Source organism: Ziziphus jujuba, chromosome 5 (genome assembly GCF_031755915.1).
Source record: "Ziziphus jujuba cultivar Dongzao chromosome 5, ASM3175591v1".
Lineage (NCBI taxonomy): Eukaryota > Viridiplantae > Streptophyta > Magnoliopsida > Rosales > Rhamnaceae > Ziziphus > Ziziphus jujuba.
This window is the reverse complement of record NC_083383.1, coordinates 4,615,001-4,632,697: the sequence shown is the minus strand read 5'-3', so window position 1 is coordinate 4,632,697 and position 17,697 is coordinate 4,615,001. Positions and strand designations below refer to the sequence as shown.

The 17,697-nt window shown below is 32.5% G+C and overlaps 2 protein-coding genes, 1 non-coding gene and 2 pseudogenes across 4 annotated transcripts; 2 read left to right on the top strand and 3 right to left on the bottom strand.

The window, feature by feature from the left end:
- Positions 1-379: 379 nt before the first annotated feature.
- LOC125419959 (DNA-directed RNA polymerase subunit beta''-like) lies at positions 380-4,558 on the top strand (annotated as a pseudogene).
- A 5,794-nt stretch (positions 4,559-10,352) lies between these two features.
- Positions 10,353-12,439, bottom strand: LOC107420722 (disease resistance protein RPP2B-like). Of its 2 annotated transcripts, none has more exons than XM_025074670.3 (3): positions 11,566-12,439; positions 11,125-11,463; positions 10,353-10,949 (listed from the first exon to the last, which is right to left on the bottom strand). In XM_025074670.3, exons 1-2 carry the CDS (start codon positions 12,310-12,312, stop codon positions 11,230-11,232), a joined length of 981 nt encoding a protein of 326 aa, XP_024930438.3. In that variant the 5' UTR covers positions 12,313-12,439; the 3' UTR covers positions 10,353-10,949; positions 11,125-11,229. The 2 variants fall into 2 exon arrangements, with proteins under 2 accessions (XP_024930438.3, XP_024930439.3); XM_025074671.3 differs by having other exon boundaries at positions 10,353-10,943.
- Positions 12,374-13,112, bottom strand: LOC112492063 (TMV resistance protein N-like). Its single transcript, XM_025075046.3, has 3 exons — positions 12,769-13,112; positions 12,495-12,652; positions 12,374-12,396 (listed from the first exon to the last, which is right to left on the bottom strand). The coding sequence occupies exons 1-3, from the start codon at positions 13,110-13,112 to the stop codon at positions 12,374-12,376; spliced, it is 525 nt and encodes a 174-aa protein (XP_024930814.3).
- Positions 13,113-15,865: 2,753 nt separating this feature from the next.
- Positions 15,866-16,763, bottom strand: LOC107420720 (uncharacterized). The gene is made up of 4 exons (XR_009639149.1): positions 16,717-16,763; positions 16,534-16,633; positions 16,135-16,267; positions 15,866-16,002 (listed from the first exon to the last, which is right to left on the bottom strand). It is a non-coding gene; the product is annotated as an uncharacterized LOC107420720 (transcript).
- Positions 16,764-16,956: 193 nt separating this feature from the next.
- The window catches only part of LOC125419969 (protein Ycf2-like), a 1,794-nt pseudogene continuing 1,053 nt past the window's right edge, over positions 16,957-17,697 (top strand).

Genomic DNA, 17,697 nt, shown 5'->3' with positions numbered 1-17,697 from the left:
ACGCGTTATTACTTCAAGAGAAGCTCCGCTCGAGCTTCATTATGAACCTTTGGGTACCTGTCATGAGATTTATGGGCCCTATCTAATAGTAAGAAGCATAAAAAAAGAAATTCTTTGTATATACGTTTGAACCACTGTTACTCATATTTCTTTTTATTGAGAAATCGAAGAAGCTATACAAGGATTTTGCTTGGCCTGCTCATATGGTACCCAATAATATGGTATCCAAGCTAAGTAATTCTATGACACGAGTGTGAATTCAGGTCTCTCCGGTTCAAGTAGGACCATAGTTCCTGAATTTCTACTCGAATTAAGATCGAGAAAATGAAGTTTTCCAATCATTGACTCAAACCCATTGGCGAACCCTACTCAGTGGAATATGGAGGTACTTATGGCAAAACGGGCTAATCTGGCCTTTCACAGTAAAGTGATAGATGGAATTGCCATTAAACGGCTTATTAGTAGATTAATAGACCACTTCAGAATGGCATATACATCGCACATCCTGGATCAAGTAAAGACTCTGGGGTTCTGACGAGCCACCGCTACATCCATTTCTTTAGGAATTGACAATCTTTTAACAATACCTTCTAAGGGATGGCTAGTCCAAGATGCTGAACAACAAGGTTTGATTTTGGAAAAACACCATCATTATGGGAATGTCCACACGGTAGAAAAATTATGACAATCTATTGAGATATGGTATGCTATAAGTGACTATTTGTGACAAGAAATGAATCCTAATTTTAGGATGATTGACCCTTTAAATCTAGTCCATATAATGTCCTTTTCAGGAGCTAGAGGAAATTCATCTTAAGTACACCAATTAGTAGGTATGAGAGGGTTAATGTTGGATCCACAAGGATAAATGATTGATTTACCTATTCAAAGCAATTTATGTGAAGGATTGTCTTTAATAGAATATATCATTTCTTTTTACGGAGCCCGCAAAGGAGTTGTGGATACTGCTGTACAAACATCGAATGCTGGATATCTTACATGCAGACTTGTTGAAGTAGTTCAACACATTATTGTACGTAGAACAAATTGTGGCACCGCCCAAGGTATTTCTATTAGTCCTCGCAATGGGATAATGCTAGAAAGAATTTTTATCCAAACATTGATTGGTTGTGTATTAGCAGATGATATATATATAGGCCCTCGATGTATATCCATCTGAAATCAAGATATTGGGATTGGACTTGTCAGTTGATTCATAACCTTTCAAACACTACCCATATCTATCTGAACTCCCTTTACTTGTAAGAGCACATCTTGGATCTGCCGATTATGTTATGGTCGGAGCCTTACTCATGGCTACCTGGTTGAATTGGGAGAAGTTGTAAGTATTACTGCGGGTCAATCTATTGGGCAACCGGGCGCTCAACTAACATTAAGAACTTTTCATACCAGTGGGGTATTCACAGGGGGTACTGCAGAACATGTACGAGCCCCTTCTAATGGAAAAATTAAATTCAATGAGGATTTGGTTCATCCTACACGTACATGTCATGGGCATCCTACTTTTCTATGTTATATAGATGTGTATGTAACTATTGAGAGTGAAAATATTATAAATAACGTGACTATTCCAGCAAAAAGTTTTATTTTAGTTCAAAATGATCAATATACGCTTTAAATTTTAGTCCAAACAAGTTATTACTGAAATTCGCATGGGAAAATACACTTTAAATTTTAAAGAAAGGTTCGAAAACATATTTATTCTGACTCAGAAGGAGAAATGCACTGGAGTACCGATCTATACTATGCACCAGAATTTACATATAGTAATGTCCATCTCTTACCCAAAAAATTCATTTATGGATATTGTCAGGAGGTTCACGCCGATCCAGTGTCGTCCCCCTTTCACTCCACAAAGATCCAGATCAAACAAACGTTCATTTTCTTTTTGTCGAAAGAAAAATGTTTTCTAGCCTTTCAGGAAATCCAATAAATAATGATCAAGTATAACACAAATTTTTTAGTTTAGGTCTTTCTGGTAAAAAAGAAAGTATCATTTCGGATTATTTAGAATTTAATCAAATCATGTATAAAGGTCATTGTAATTTCATATTTCCTTCTATTCTACATGAGAATTCTGATTTATTTTTATTGGCAAAGAGACAATGAAATAAATTCATTATTCCATTCCAGTGGATTAAAAAACGAGAGAAAGAACTAATGCCTCATCCCACTATTTCGATTAAAATATCGATAAATGGTATTTTTCGTAGAAATATTATTTTTGCTTATTTTGATGATCCTCAATACAGAAGAAAAAGTTCAGGAATGACTAAATATGGGATGATAGGGTTGTATTCAATCCTCAAAAAAGAGGATTTGCTTGAGTATCAAGGAGTCAAAGAATTTAAGCCAAAATACCAAATGAAAGTCGATCGATTTTTTTTCATTCCCGAGGAAGTGCATATTTTACCCGAATCTTCTTCCATAATGGTATGGAATAATAGTATCATTGGAGTAGATACACGAATCACTTTAAATATAAGAAGTCAAGCAGGTGGATTGGTACGAGTGGAGAGGAAAAAAAAAAAAGATTGAACTTAAAATCTTTTTTGGAGATATCCATTTTGCTGTAGAGATGAATAAGATATTTCAACACAGCGGCATCTTAATACCACCGGGAACGGTAAAAAGAAATATAAGGAATCAAAAAAATTGAAAATTTGGATCTATGTCCAATAGATAACACCTACCAAGAAAAAAATATTTTGTTTTGGTTTGGCCCATAATCATATATGAAATAGCGGACGGTATAAATTTAGAAACACTTTTTCCCTCGGGACCCATTGCAGGAAAGTGATAATCTAGAACTTAGAGTTGTAAATTATATTCTTTATGGAAATGGCAAACCAATTCGGGGAATTTTTGGCACAAGTATTCAATTAGTTCGGACTTGTTTAGTGTTGAATTGGGACCAAAACAAAAAAACTTCTTCTATTGAAGAGGCCCATGCTTCCTTTGTTGAAGTAAGGACAAATGGTTTAATTCGAGATTTCTTAAGAATCAACTTAATGAAATCCCATATTTCGTATATCAGAAAAAGGAATGATCTGTTAGGTTCAGGATTGATCTCTGACAATAGGTCAAACCATACTAATCCATTTTATTCTATTTATTCCGAGGAAAGGATTCAACAATCACTTAGCCAAAATCAAGGAACTATTCGTACATTGTTGAATAGAAGGAAGGAATCTCAATCTTTGATAATTTTGTCATCGTTTAATTGTTTTCAAATGGGTCCATTCAATGATGTTAAATATTACAACGTAATAAAAGAATCAAATAAAAGAGATCCTCCAATTAGGAATTCATGAGGCCCTTTAGGAATAGCCTCTCAAATTGATAATTACCTTTTAAAAACTCAAAAGTAGATCTCGGTAACTAAATATGTAGGACTTGACAATTTAAAACATACTTTTCAAGACTTAAATATTGTTTAATGGATGAAAATGGGAGAATTTATAATTCCGCTCCATGCAGTAACATCCTTTTGAATCCATTCAACTTAAATTTGCATTTTCTCTGTCCTAATTATGATCATAATTATTGTGTAGAAACATCTACAATAATTAGCCTGGGGCAGTTTATTTATGAAAATGTATGTATAGCTAAAAAATGGTCGTACCTAATATCGGGCCAAGTTATAATTGTTCAAATTGACTCTGTAGTAATAAGATTGGCAAAGCCTTATTTGGCCACTCCAGAAGCAACTATTCATGGCCATTATGGAGAAATACTTTCCAAAGAAGATACATTAGTTACATTTATATATGAAAAATCGAGATCTAGTGATATAACGTAGGGTTTTCCAAAAGTGGAACAAGTGTTAGAAGTGTGTTTGATTGATTCAATATCGATGAACCTAGAAAAAAGGGTTGAGAGCTGGAACGAACATATAACAAGAGTTCTTGGAATTCCTTGGGGATTCTTGATTGGTGTTGAGCTAACTAGAGTGCAAATTCGTGTCTCTTTGGTTAATAAGATCGAAAAGGTTTATCGATCCCAAGGGTTGCAGATCCATAATGGACATATAGAAATTATTGTACGTCAAATAACATCAAAAGTGCTAATTTCAGAAGATGGAATGTCTAATGTTTTTTCATCGGGAGAACTAATTGGATTGTTGCAAGCGGAATGAACGGGGCATGCTTTAGAAGAAGCAATTTGTTACAGAGCCATATTATTGGGAATAACAAAAGCATCTTTAAATACTCAAAGTTTCATATGCAAAGTGAGTTTTCAAGAAACCGATCACGTTTCAGCAAAAGCTGCTCTACGTGGTCGTATCAATTGGTTGAAAGGTCTGGAAGAGAACATTGTTCTAGGGGGGATGATACCCGTTGGGACCAGATTCAAAAGATTAGTGCACCGTTCAAGGCAACATCACAAGATTCCTTTGGAAATGAAAAAGAAGAATTTATTCAAGTAGGAAATGAAAGACATTTTATTGGACCAGAAATAATTATTTGATTTTTGCATTTCAAAAAATTTACATGATATATCATAACAATCGTTTCTAGGATTTAATGATTCCTAAAAGCGAATTGGCAAGAGGTCAACGATTACGTGAGTTGCTCAAACAATCTCAATCAGCCCCCCTCGTGGTGGAAGAACAGATAATGACTATTTATATTGGAACCAATTGTTATCTTGATTCATTAGAAATTGGCAGGTAAGGAAATTTCTCGTTGAGTTACGTACTTACTTAAAAACAAATAAACCTCGGTTCCAAGAAATTATAGCTTCTACCAAGACATTTACCAAGGAAGCAGAAGCCCTTTTGAAAGAAGCTATTCAGAAACAGCTAGAATGTTTTCTACTTCAGGAACAAGTATATAGAAAAGAAATTGATCACTTTTAATTTTTATCAATCTTAATTCAATATTAATTAAATCTTAATTTAATACTAATTTTAAAATTTAATACTAATATGTAATACTAATTTTAATAATAACAATTAAATTATATACTTTTTATATTATATAACTAATATTTATATAATTATTTAAATTATTTTAAAATATTAAATTATTTTAAAATAAAATATGAAAAAATAATTATAAAATATAAAAGTTTTTTTTTTTTGGAATGATTATTTTCTATAATACTATAGAAATAATAATATATTACATTTCTACATTAAATAGAATATTAATTTTAAATACATAATAATTATATACACATATTAACATACATTAAATATATAATATATATTAAATACATCGAAAATATATGGAAATAATATATAAACTAGATTATACTTATATTACAAATACTAAATGTATAAGAGCGCCTCTTATTCAAATTATTCAAAAGATCTTTCTTGACATGGAAATCTAAAAATATATGAAAATAAATTGGGTCCAATAGGATTTAAACCTATACCAAAGGTTTAGAGGACCTCTGTCCTATCCATTAGACAATAGACGCTTTGCATTTTAATTTTTTTTATATTTATTTTCTTTTCACATTTATTATTCCGAGGAAACGAATATGTGAAAGAATTCCGGGAATTGCGTATTCAACTATGCATTACATTAATTATATTCATTTTGGTTATATTTCTATAAAACATATTTATCAGAAATTTGATATTTTGATATTTATTAAATATATAAATATATATTAGATATAAATATCTATTAGATATATAGATTTATAGGTTTTGGCTATAAAAAAGAAATATTGAAAAATATTGAATAGAGATAAGAGAAAGTAAGCACAAGCAGGTAGCGGGAATCGAACCCATATCGTTAGCTTGGAAGGCTAGGGGTTATAGTCGACTTGATTCATCATTGTTAACGTTTCTAATTCAAAATCGAACGTGAAACTTTGGTTTCATTCGGCTCCTTTATGGAAGATAAATAAATTTCCAGATATCAATAAAATTAAAAAAAAATTCGACCCATAACATCTATGTCAACTTTTCGATTTCAATACATTCAAAATGGCCCGCTTTCTAGACGATCCTTGTAGAAAAGAGGGGATTATAACAATCTTTCTAGTTACTTCGTTCTCTATTTCTATTTGAAAGAATCCTTAGGAAAAGGATTTTGTTTCCGCCGAGCTAAAACAATTTTTCGATGTCTTTAGTAAGCCAAAGTCATTGTTTAATTAGCTATTTTGTTCCAATTTTCTATATACAAAAAAGAAAAATTGAAGATTTAGTTACGATTAGAAATACACTTTCTATCTTTATCCATGGATCCTTTACTCATACTCATTCAATTGGAAATATTGATTGATCCAATTTAAAAAAAAAAAATTATGTTTCGTAATTTCATAATCCAATTTTTCAATTTTTAATTGACTCTTGGATACAAATCATGAGAATGTATATTCTTCCTTGAATTTTTCATTGAAAGGTAAAGGATTTAATCCTTTTATGAAATTAAGTTTTTGCTCGGAATGGAATATTAATCAAACCGAGAGACCCCTTAACTATTCAAGGGTTAATAGAACGAATCACACTTTTACCACTAAACTATACCCGCTCCAATCTGATTATTGCATATAAATGGACTTTTTGTCGAACAAGAAACTCGGGCGTAATCAAAAGATAGGATTAGAAGAAAATGCATTGTGCACGAATCCATAGTTCTATTTTTTATTATATACATATTTTTATTTATTTTTTATTTTAGTAAAATATCAGTAAACAAAAAAAAAATAAATAAATAAATAAGATAAGAAATCTCACTTTGAATCTATATCAAAATAAGTCTTTTATGACTTTTGTTATTTCAATAACAAGCCTTTTTGTTTTGATTTTAAATTAAATAAATCATTTTATCTTATTATGATTGAACAAAACAAAAGAGGGCCGGCCCGGCTAGGTACTGACCAGGCCAAACCATGGAAATAAAGAACCCTTTCGGACAAAATCAAAGAGGTTTTTTTATTTATTATTAATAAAAATAAAAAATATCATTTTTTTTCATTATTTCTATTTTTTCTTGTTTCTATTTCTTTTTTCTATTTATATATTATTTTTTCTATTTATATATTATATAAAATACAGAATATATCTATTAAACATATATTAATTATATAAATCTATTCAAAAAATCTAAAAAATCTATGTTAAACATATTAACAAATATAGATTCCATTTTTAGATTTGATTTATATTGGATTTTATATATTTATAACCAACCTGTATAAGGAACAAACTTTTCAGTATAAAGAAACAAAAACACAGATTTCGCCTTGAAATTTAGCTAAACTAATTATGGAACGTAGAAGCATTTTCCCTTTAGAACAAAAACCATTCATTTCTGGCCAGTGAACTTGTCATGAATGCATATATACGTGTGTTTTTCTTTGCATTTCTTATTGCTGGTGACTTAACAGTAAACAAATCCCACATTTTTTAAATGGATAACAAGCAGAGCATGTTAGAGAAGCATTATACACACTGACCATTGAACTAGCAGCCACACTTCGAGTGTATGCAAGTCTCTTTTCGAACCAGTTAGCAGGCTGGAAGAATCTCTCCAAGAAAAAATAATGCATGACAGGCCTCATGAGGTGTCAGATATTTTTTAAGGTTAGAGAAGTTTAAACTTGTGAAGAATTGGTTTCTCAACAAAAATAAGATAAACCTGAAATTCTCGCAAACTTCCTCGTATGCCTTCCTATTGTCTTTTTCCTGCCAAAGATAAAAATAAATTCAGTTTGGTTTTGTAAAGTGAATAGACCATTAAATATTCACAAGGCCTGCGACTGTACAAATGATTGTTGCTCATGAAACTATAAGCGCGAAGCAAATCAATGACATCCAAGCTCCCCATCCAGGGAACATATGGCATAGACGCTCAGGATCAATCCCATCTTGTATCAGTTGTTGAATCTGTGTACAGCTCCAATTTTGTTTTGCATCAGACACCAATTTTCTTTTGCATCAAACTGGGGGGGGGGGGGGGGGGGGGGCGGACCTTGAATTCAATGCGGAAAAGCATAAGTCAAAAAAAAAAGAAAAGACATGAGTTTAAAAAAAAAAATTATTTAGAAATAAACTTTGAGTGACAAATGAATAGATTAACGAAAATAGGAAAAATGCTTCAGGAGTAATGGGGAAACTTTTTTCTTTCTTGATTATTTTTTTCAATAACATTAATTTAAAAAATATAAAATTTTAATAAACGATAATTTTACAAACTAATTTTAATAACGTATTTTAACAATTAAATTTGTTTTGTGTTTTTTTTTTTTTGTTTTTTCATTTTATCAGATAAAAAGTTATTTTTCATGGATTGGTGTATGAGTAAATTAAAGTGACAAATGGATACAGAATACTTTGGGGGCAATGTCAGTGGTTATGTAATGTAGTAACAATGTGCAAATTCTCCCAAAAAAAAAAAAAAAAAGTAACAACGCTCAAAAATATTTAAAGTATTAAAAAAAAAAAAAGTGCAAAAATATTTAAGAGTTTAATTCCCAAAAAAAATAATTGAAAAAAAAGCACTTGTAGACCATTAGATCTTGACTGTTTCTCTTCCCTCCTTTCTACTCCCTTGTATAACAAACTAAGAGCTCTGCGGTTGCCGGGTGGTCAACCTTATCTCCCTTTATTCCTCTGTTTTAGCCTTCTTATTGCGTTCTCTCTCTCTCTCTCTCTCTCTCTCCGACCTCCATCAAAGCTTTTAGTGTTATCTACCAAAACAGCTGGTCAAATGTTTCGGAAGATTATTACGCAAAAAAATTACCAGGAAAAAGTAAAACTATCCTTTTTTAACGCATTTTATCAAACACTTGTAAGATATTAATATAAAATCAGGAAAACATCAAAACAACATGTATTATTCGTTTTTCAGTAGAGCCTTTTTTTTTCCAAAAAAATAAAAATAAAAAAAAAACCAAAAAAAAAATGCCTTTTTAAACGCACAAATGTTTTTGAAAGATTTTACTAATAAAAAATGAGCAACTTGGTGTCACTTTTTGATCAAGAAAATCATAAAATTAAAATAAAATTAACAAAAAAAAAAAAGATACAAATAAGCATTTGCATATGAACTTTCCTCTTAACGATTTTTCTCTAAATTTCTGGCGCCCTTTATTTAGATAGATTCTAAAGTATTAATAATTTGTATGGAGATATAATATATATATGTGAATGTACCAATATATATATATATATATATGTAAAATGATTTACGTACCTATTCATTTAAAAAAGAAATAGTAATATATTGTCCCATAAGCTTGATTCTCTTGGAAATATTGTAAGGATGCGAGACATGGTTGTGTTGGTATTCATTGGGTTGATCAGAAGAACATTCATCAAACCCTCTTTTAGAAGTCCTGTCCTCGTCTACATTTGGCTCCTCAAACCCGTTGTTAAGGGGGTGAATCCCCAATTTTTTTATGTTCATAATCACACCGTTCTGATCCTTGTTGAATACATGGAAAGAAGCCTCGGTGATGTTGCGACAGATAGAGGACCAGTTTGGCCCAAACACATTTAACAATTCATCATCAGAAATAGGTCCAAACAATCCTCCGAATTCGTCAGGCCGCGTAAAAATTAACACATGATCTGAATCAATAATGCCTCCATCACGTTTTATAAACTCACCACCATGCTTGTAAAGAAGGTCATCACCATTACTAGTTTTGCCTTTGAAATTGAATTCGTATTCAACGTCGATAAGTTGATTATAATAACCATTCAGCTCAACATAAACAAGGCAAATGGCAAATCTCGATCCCAGTTTAAACCAATTTGGAGGAAGATGGATATTGATTGAATCTTGACCGCCAGTTTGATAACTGAACCACTCTGGGATTTCGTCTCCTGGATACACAAACTCAATATCCTGTACACCATGGACATATATATATAGGCATGAAATAAAATCCAAATCACTATAAAAAAATAAAAAATAAATAAATAAAAAGATTATAGTAGAAATAAAAGGAGAGAGAGAGAGATAGAGAAAGATACATACATCTACAGCAGACGAAATTCGATGGTGCACATGATCAGCAATTACGTTGTTGAGTGTGTTGTCATCCAATTTTATATAGTTCACAAACGAAAAAACTAGATCTTCGTGACGTTGTTCTTGTTCGGTTGGATACCCCCAACTTGATATTGTCTCCAACGATGTGCGGTCGTTTGCTTGCAAAACTTCTAAAGATGATGGAAGCTCTGCTATTGATTTCAGTCTCTCACAAGTTGCTATATCCAACAATTGCAAACCATGTGGAAGGGGAGGCAATTCTTCAATTGATGAACATTCCTTTGCATACAAACGAAATAAAGATGACGGAAGCTCTCCTAATGATTTCAGTAACTCACATTTTTCTATATTCAATGTACGCAAACCATGTGGAAGGGGAGGCAATTCTTCAAGTGATGAACATTTCCCAAGGTACAAATATTGAAGATGCAATAATTTACATAGGCTGTTTGGAAGAAACTTACTCATCTTATTGCACCCACTATCATATCCATGCGACCACCAAACACATAGAGTTTTGAGACGGGTTAGATTGTCAATTGACTTCGGCAACTCTTCAATCTCTGTTCCATATAACTTAATTTCAACCAACAATTCCATATGGCCCGAGATTTCTAGAATCTTTCTCAAGTTTCGGCAAAAAGAAAGATCCAACCGTTCTAGATATTTCAACTTCCAAATGCTCTCCGGCAAACTTTTAATTGCTGTCCTACTCAGGTACAATTTTCTTACACTGATTGGAAGATTTTCTAAGCCATCTTCAAGATTGTAGCAATCCTGCAAATGTAGAAACTGAAGCTTGCCAAGATTCTGAAAAAGTGAAGGAAGTTGAACCAAACTGCTGCAACCTTGAAAATTCAAAACTTCAAGATTTATAGCCCGAGACAAATTTGGTATTTGCATAAGGTGCTCAGAATAACTAAGATCGATCTTCTTTAACTTCACCAGCTCAAGTGGCTGTCGCTCACAGCCAAAAAGAAAAATAATATTAATAATAATGAACAAGATTATGCATTTACTTTTAAGTAAACACTACTACATCTCTAATACAACATATATATCTAAATTAAGCCTGCATATATATATATATATATATCTAATGCAACATATATTTTATATATAAACTAAGCGTGCATACCTGGTCTTCATTCCAAAGAAGTTCAAGTTGGCTCTCACGCATAATAAGTTGAACAAGATTCTCGGGATTAAAATATGGCAAATATTTCAAAGGGTATGTATCCCACTAAAAATATTTTAGGTCATTCGAAACAAAAGGCTCAACCCCATCAGGAAGACTGACTCTGAAATTGCATTCTCCACTGGGGTATCTGGAGCAATTATAAGGGGGAAATCTTTTATCCGAATGCAATTTAAGAAGTCGTAGATTGAACATCTTTGAAAATGCCGTACGGGTCACTTTTACATCTTTTCTGAGTTTAGACAGATCCAATAATATGCCTTCAATTGCAGAGGTTCCCTGATGTCAAACCATCCTTTAGATAAGAATACTATATATATAGAAAGATAATTTATTAACTAAACCATATTTATATAGACAAATCAATGTATAAGCACTTACTGTATTTCTTTCCAATACATGGCAGGAATCCTTATTATTCCATAGCCTACTACGATTGCCACAATCTCTGCTTTCATCACGAACAATTGCCCGAGCCATTTGCCGTAGTGAATCATGTATTCCCAGTCTTTCTTTACTTTCAATTATTAAGGATTTATCAATGAGAACCCTTATTTCTATTGTTGCATTAGCGTGGTTTAATATGCTTTCTACTTCTTCCCTAGGTACTTGATTGATAAAGAAGCATGCAATGTCAAGAAAAATACCCTGGATGCTTTTATCGCCTAATCCATCATAACTTATTCTCAACACTTTTTTAATTTCAGGATCTGGATCTGTTTTCAGCTTATCCAATGCACTTTTCCATTCTTCTACGCTTTTGTACTTAAGGGAAGAACCTAAGACTTCAAGAACTAATGGATTGCCCTTTGCATAATGTGCAACACTTTCTAATAAAGCCTCATAACATGTTGCAACTGAATTTGGTCCAAAAGCATGGAAACATAAGAGCTGAAGAGCATCATGGTGATCTAAACCATTCAACTGGTAAATTTGACAATTCTTTGTCATAAGCAGTTGCTTATCTGTACTTGTGACAATGATTCTACTTCCATTAGCAAATTGATATCTTTCAAATAAATCATTTAATTTGGAACTTCTCCCATTCAAATTATCTAAAACGATAAAAACCTTTTTACAGCGGAGTCTATCTTTAATAGATCTTGATCCTAGAACCGGAGTGTCCATGTGTAGAAGATTTTCATCCCCTAATAACTCATAAAAAAGTCTTTTTCTCAAGTGATTTGTATTATCTGCTTCTTCTGGAATATCCTTAAGAAAGCAATAAGCATCAAAATGAGAAGATAAAAATCTTTGAAACGCAAGTCTAGCAAGGGTGGTCTTACCGATACCCTTCATGCCCCAAATACCTATGAAGCGAACATCCATTTTGCCAATGCTTAAGAATGATTCAATTTCCTTGAGAGGCTCTTCAATTCCAATGAGGTGTTCATAATTTGTTAATTGGTACTTGCGCAATTTCAATAAAATATCTTCAGCAATTTTTTTAACAAACCCATGCTCATCCCTATCATTGAAGAAATTAAACAATTAAGTATTGTAAGAAAGACAGGACTTTACACTTTAGCGAAAATATAATTAATTATTTTGTATATATTATTAATTAGTAAAATTGAAAGTTACCTGAATTTCTTTGAATCATAACCGCACAGATTAGCCAATTTTTCTAGAGCGCCCCTCCACTGCTCCACCTTCTCCATTTCGTTCTTAAAGCGTTGTTCATGTTTTGCAAATGCTTTTGCATAACTTTTCGATTGTTTCCGTACAATGGATGGATCTATGTCATAAAAAATCAGTATAATATTCTCATTTCCTTTGCATTCAAGTATGTGCACCAATTCAACTAAACACCATTTCGATGATGCAAAATTTTTGGACAAAACTATGATGCAAATCTTAGATTCCTGAATCGCTTCCATAAGTTGTGGTGAGATTTCGTGGCCACTTTCAAGCTTTTGATCATCCATGTAGGTTTGGATATTCTTTCCACGCAAAGCATGATAGAGATTGCTAGTAAAACCAAAACGGGTGTCCTCACCTCTGAAACTTAGAAAGACATGTTTGTAACCCTGCACATCCACAAGTATATATTTAAAAAATAAAAAGAAAAAAGAAAGAATTCTTTCATAACATATATTCCTAACCCTATATTCTAATGGTCTTATATATAGCGTATCTTGATCTTATAAGCTCAAAACATAAATATACAACTCGGTGGGGCAAAATATAAAGATGCAAATAGAAGTAAATTACCAAGCTTGCTGTCTCCGATTCCGATACCGATATCAAAACGCTCTGTTTCTCTGTTTTGGCGCAAGATAAACGATGAGACGACTTAAATAGATGTTGACTCAATTAACGCGTCTGTAATTAGATTTCAGATTTTTTTTTCTTTGATTAATAAAAAAGATTAAATTAATAAGGGATCGAAACTGCTGGCCATTATTCCTTGAACGTTCCACGAAATTCAGCAGACCAATCTTCTAATTAATATGTTTTTTTTCTTTTCTTTTTTTTTTTTTTTTTGCAGTTTTTCGGATAATGTTGACTAATAAGTTAATCGCGGCCTCCCAAACCATAAAAAAGAAACTTGATATCAACTTGATATCTGTAAGTTAAGTTGCCAATATTTATCACTGAAAAAAACCTGAAAAACCATTCTAAAATATAGAGAAAAAAATAATCTTTTAAAGTGCGTTTATTGTGTAAAGGTAAAACGTGCTAGATGAATTCTTTTTGTGGAAAAATACTTTTTTCATTTTTAGGGATGACAACACTTTTCTCTCTTTAACCATACTCCTTTTGCATTTTGCCCCCTAAAGTACAAAACATTTCACATTATATCTTGCAGTATTCTATTTTTTTTTAGCTAAATCCAATCGTGCATTTCGTTAAATGAATTTGATGAAATTAAACATCAAAACTCATGTGATCTTGACTAAAAACTATTTTATTTTATCTTTTATTCTTTTGAAAAGTCAATAGTATGCATGGTTACTTTTTCAAAATTTATTAAAAAAAACTTATGATTCGAATAAAACAGACAGAGAAATGGCAGTATAAGGGGCACTGCGAAGGGGTTTTAATTTGGAGGGCAGTAGCAATAGTTACCCCAACAATTTAAGAACATGGAGCTTTGATTGTGCTTCCAAAGAAGATGAAAAGTATGAGATATATTATAATACCTTTTTCTATTGGACTTCAAGAAAGACAAATATGAAAATATATTTGATTACCTAAAGACCTAAACGAAAACTAGCTAATGATAAGCGTCCGTTTCAACGGTTCAACCCACACAACGTAATTACAAAATTACCCCCTTTTTTTCTTTTTTTCTTTTTCGAAAACCAAGGTAATTTTGAAACAAATATTTTTTGTGCATGGTTAAAAAAGTTCCACGGATGGTATGGGTCTGGTGTTGATGTCCTAATCCAATCCAACCTCCACACACCATACCACGCCCAGCAACCAATGCTTAATTGTGGCTGATATTCAAGCTTTACTAGGTAAACAACTGCAATACTTTTGCGAGCTTATTGAGAATCGAACTAATCACCAAGATATACTATTGTTATATATACAATTTATATACATGTACAACAATTTTGAGCTATAAGAATATGTAAATTGCATAAAAAAGTAAAAATAGAGCAAAAAGCCGACTGTACAAATGATTGTTGCTCATGAAACTATAAGCTCGAAGCAAATCAATTACATCCAAGCTCCCCATCCAGGAAACATATGGCATAGACGCTCAGGATCAATCGCATCTTGTATCAATTGTTGAACCTGTGCACAACTCCAATTTTGTTTTGCATTAGATACCAATTATAAAGGAACAAAATAGAAGCTTTAGCTTTGTTCGGTTTTGTATAAAAGAAATTGTGTTTATTTTCATCTTGTTTCCAATTTCCAAAAACAAATCACCTTGACTATTTATTCAACACCAACCGAACAAGTTCATGCACAAAAATGAAAAGGAAACATGCATTTAAGAACAAGACATTGAGTTCTATTAACTTAGAGTGTGAGCAGAATATCATGAGATAGTATCCAAAAACAAATAACCTGCCCATGTACGCTTCGCATTTCACCTCCTTCATATCCATCTAGTTTTTGTTTGACTTGCAACAATGCACGTGCCACATCCCTGTTTCCTTCGTAATCATCTTGTGAGCCTTCCAAGCCTGTCTCCAGATCATCATCCATCTCCTTGTCACAAATGTTAAAAGGCAGCATAAGCAAAGATTTAATGTTCTAGAATATGATGAAATGCCTGCATTAAACACTCGATGCCTAGCATATCCGCTGGTGCCTAGTCATCGGAGCCACTTATATATTGTATTGTTGTTGATCAATTTGAATAACAATAAAATAGATGGTTACAAAACCTTCTCTACTTGTGTTTGTGTTTTACTTTAAGTTGCTTATATGATATAGACAATTTAAATCCATCTATCAAGTTTTTTAACACTATGGCTTCATGTGACAGCCAATTGCATTCCTAAATTGCATTTCATTTGCATATGCTAAAGAATTTGGTGACAATAATAGAATGCCTTCTGACGCTACAAAGCCTTCAGAGGAGATAAAGCCCACTTATAGAGTGGATCATGGATAAAAGCCTACAGAGAATTTGCCTATGATATCAGGGTCGGGAAAAAAAAAAAGCCACATCAAGGTTTCATTAATCATTCAAGGTAATTCAGCTTGGTAACTTACTTCAACAATGGTCATTAAAGCTTCTTTATTTGTCCTCATAACAGAAAGAGTTTCTTCACAACACCTTCTGAAAACCCCTTCAACACCTGTAACTCCCATGCCATCAATGATGTCTCTTGTAAGCCTGAACGGAACCTGCAAATGTTGAACAATAAGTAGGAAGAGTGAATCTTATTACAAGTGTAATTCACAAGGCCGATAAAGTATACTGTCCTAACACCAAAAAAAGTAGTCAAAAAGGAAAGTCATAGCTTCAAAAGCACAAACCCGTTCTGGTGTCTTGAGCATCAAGCCTTTGCTTAAAGGCAACACCAAGATCTATATGAACAACTTCTGCAGTAGCTTGATCGATTAAGATATTCATAGAATGTCGATCTCCAAGACCAACAATATAACCAACCTGTATAAGGAACAAACTTTTCAGTATAAAGAAACAAAAACACAGATTTTGCCTTGAAATTTAGCTAAACTAATTATGGAACGTAGAAGCATTTTCCCTTTAGAACAAAAACCATTCATTTTTGGCCAGTGAACTTGTCATGAATGCATATATACGTGTGTTTTTCTTTACATTTCTTATTGCTGGTGACTTAACAGTAAACAAATCCCACATTTTTTAAATGGATAACAAGCAAAGCATGTTAGAGAAGCATTATACACACTGACCATTGAACTAGCAGCCACACTTCGAGTGTATGCAAGTCTCTTTTCGAACTAGTTAGCAGGCTGGAAGAATCTCTCCAAGAAAAAATAATGCATGACAGGCCTACATGAGGTGTCAGATACTTTTTAAGGTTAGAAAAGTTTAAACTTGTGAAGAATTGGTTTCTCAACAAAAATAAGATAAACCTGAAATTCTCGCAAACTTCCTCGTATGCCTTCCACTTGTCTTTTTCCTGCCAAAGATAAAAATAAATTCAGTTTGGTTTCGTAAAGTGAATAGACCATTAAAAATTCACAAGGCCTGCGAGAGAAGAAGAGATTAGGGGAAAAAAGAAAAAAGTATATATATATACAGACTAACACATGTTTGAAAAAAGTTAAATGGATTAATATACAAACTCCTATGGTCCTTTCATTACAGTATTTATGAACAAGTTCCTAGATAAAAAAGGTTTTCTCATTGATGATAGTGATGATATTGATGATAGTGACGATATTGATGATAATGACGATCTTGATGATAGTGACGACATCGACCGTGACCTTGATAAGGAGTTGGAGCTTACTATGGATATGATGCGAAAAATAGACCAATTTTATATCACCCTTCAATTCGAATTAGCAAAAGCAATGTCTCCTTGCATAATATGGATTCCAAACATTAATGATCTGGATGTGAATGAGTCGAATTATTTATCCCTTGGTCTATTAGTGAACTATCTCTCCAGGGATTGTGAAATATTTTCCACTAGAAATATTCTTGTTATTGCTTTGACTCATATTCCCCAAAAAGTGGATCCCGTTCTAATAGCTTCGAATAAATTAAATACATTCATTAAGATACGAAGGCTTTTTATTCCACAGCAACAAAAGCACTTTTTCACTCTTTCATATACTAGGGGATTTTACTTGGAAAAGAAAATGTTCCATACTAACGGATTCGGGTCCATAACCATGGGTTCCAGTGTACGAGATCTTGTAGCACTTACCAATGAGGCCTTATCGATTAGTATTACATAGAAGAAATCAATTATAGACACTATTATAATTAGATCTGCTCTTCATAGACAAATTTGGGGTTTGCGATCCCAAGTAAGATTGGTTCAGGATCATGGGATCCTTTTCTATTAGATAGGAAGGGCTGTTGTACAAAATGTACTTCTAAAT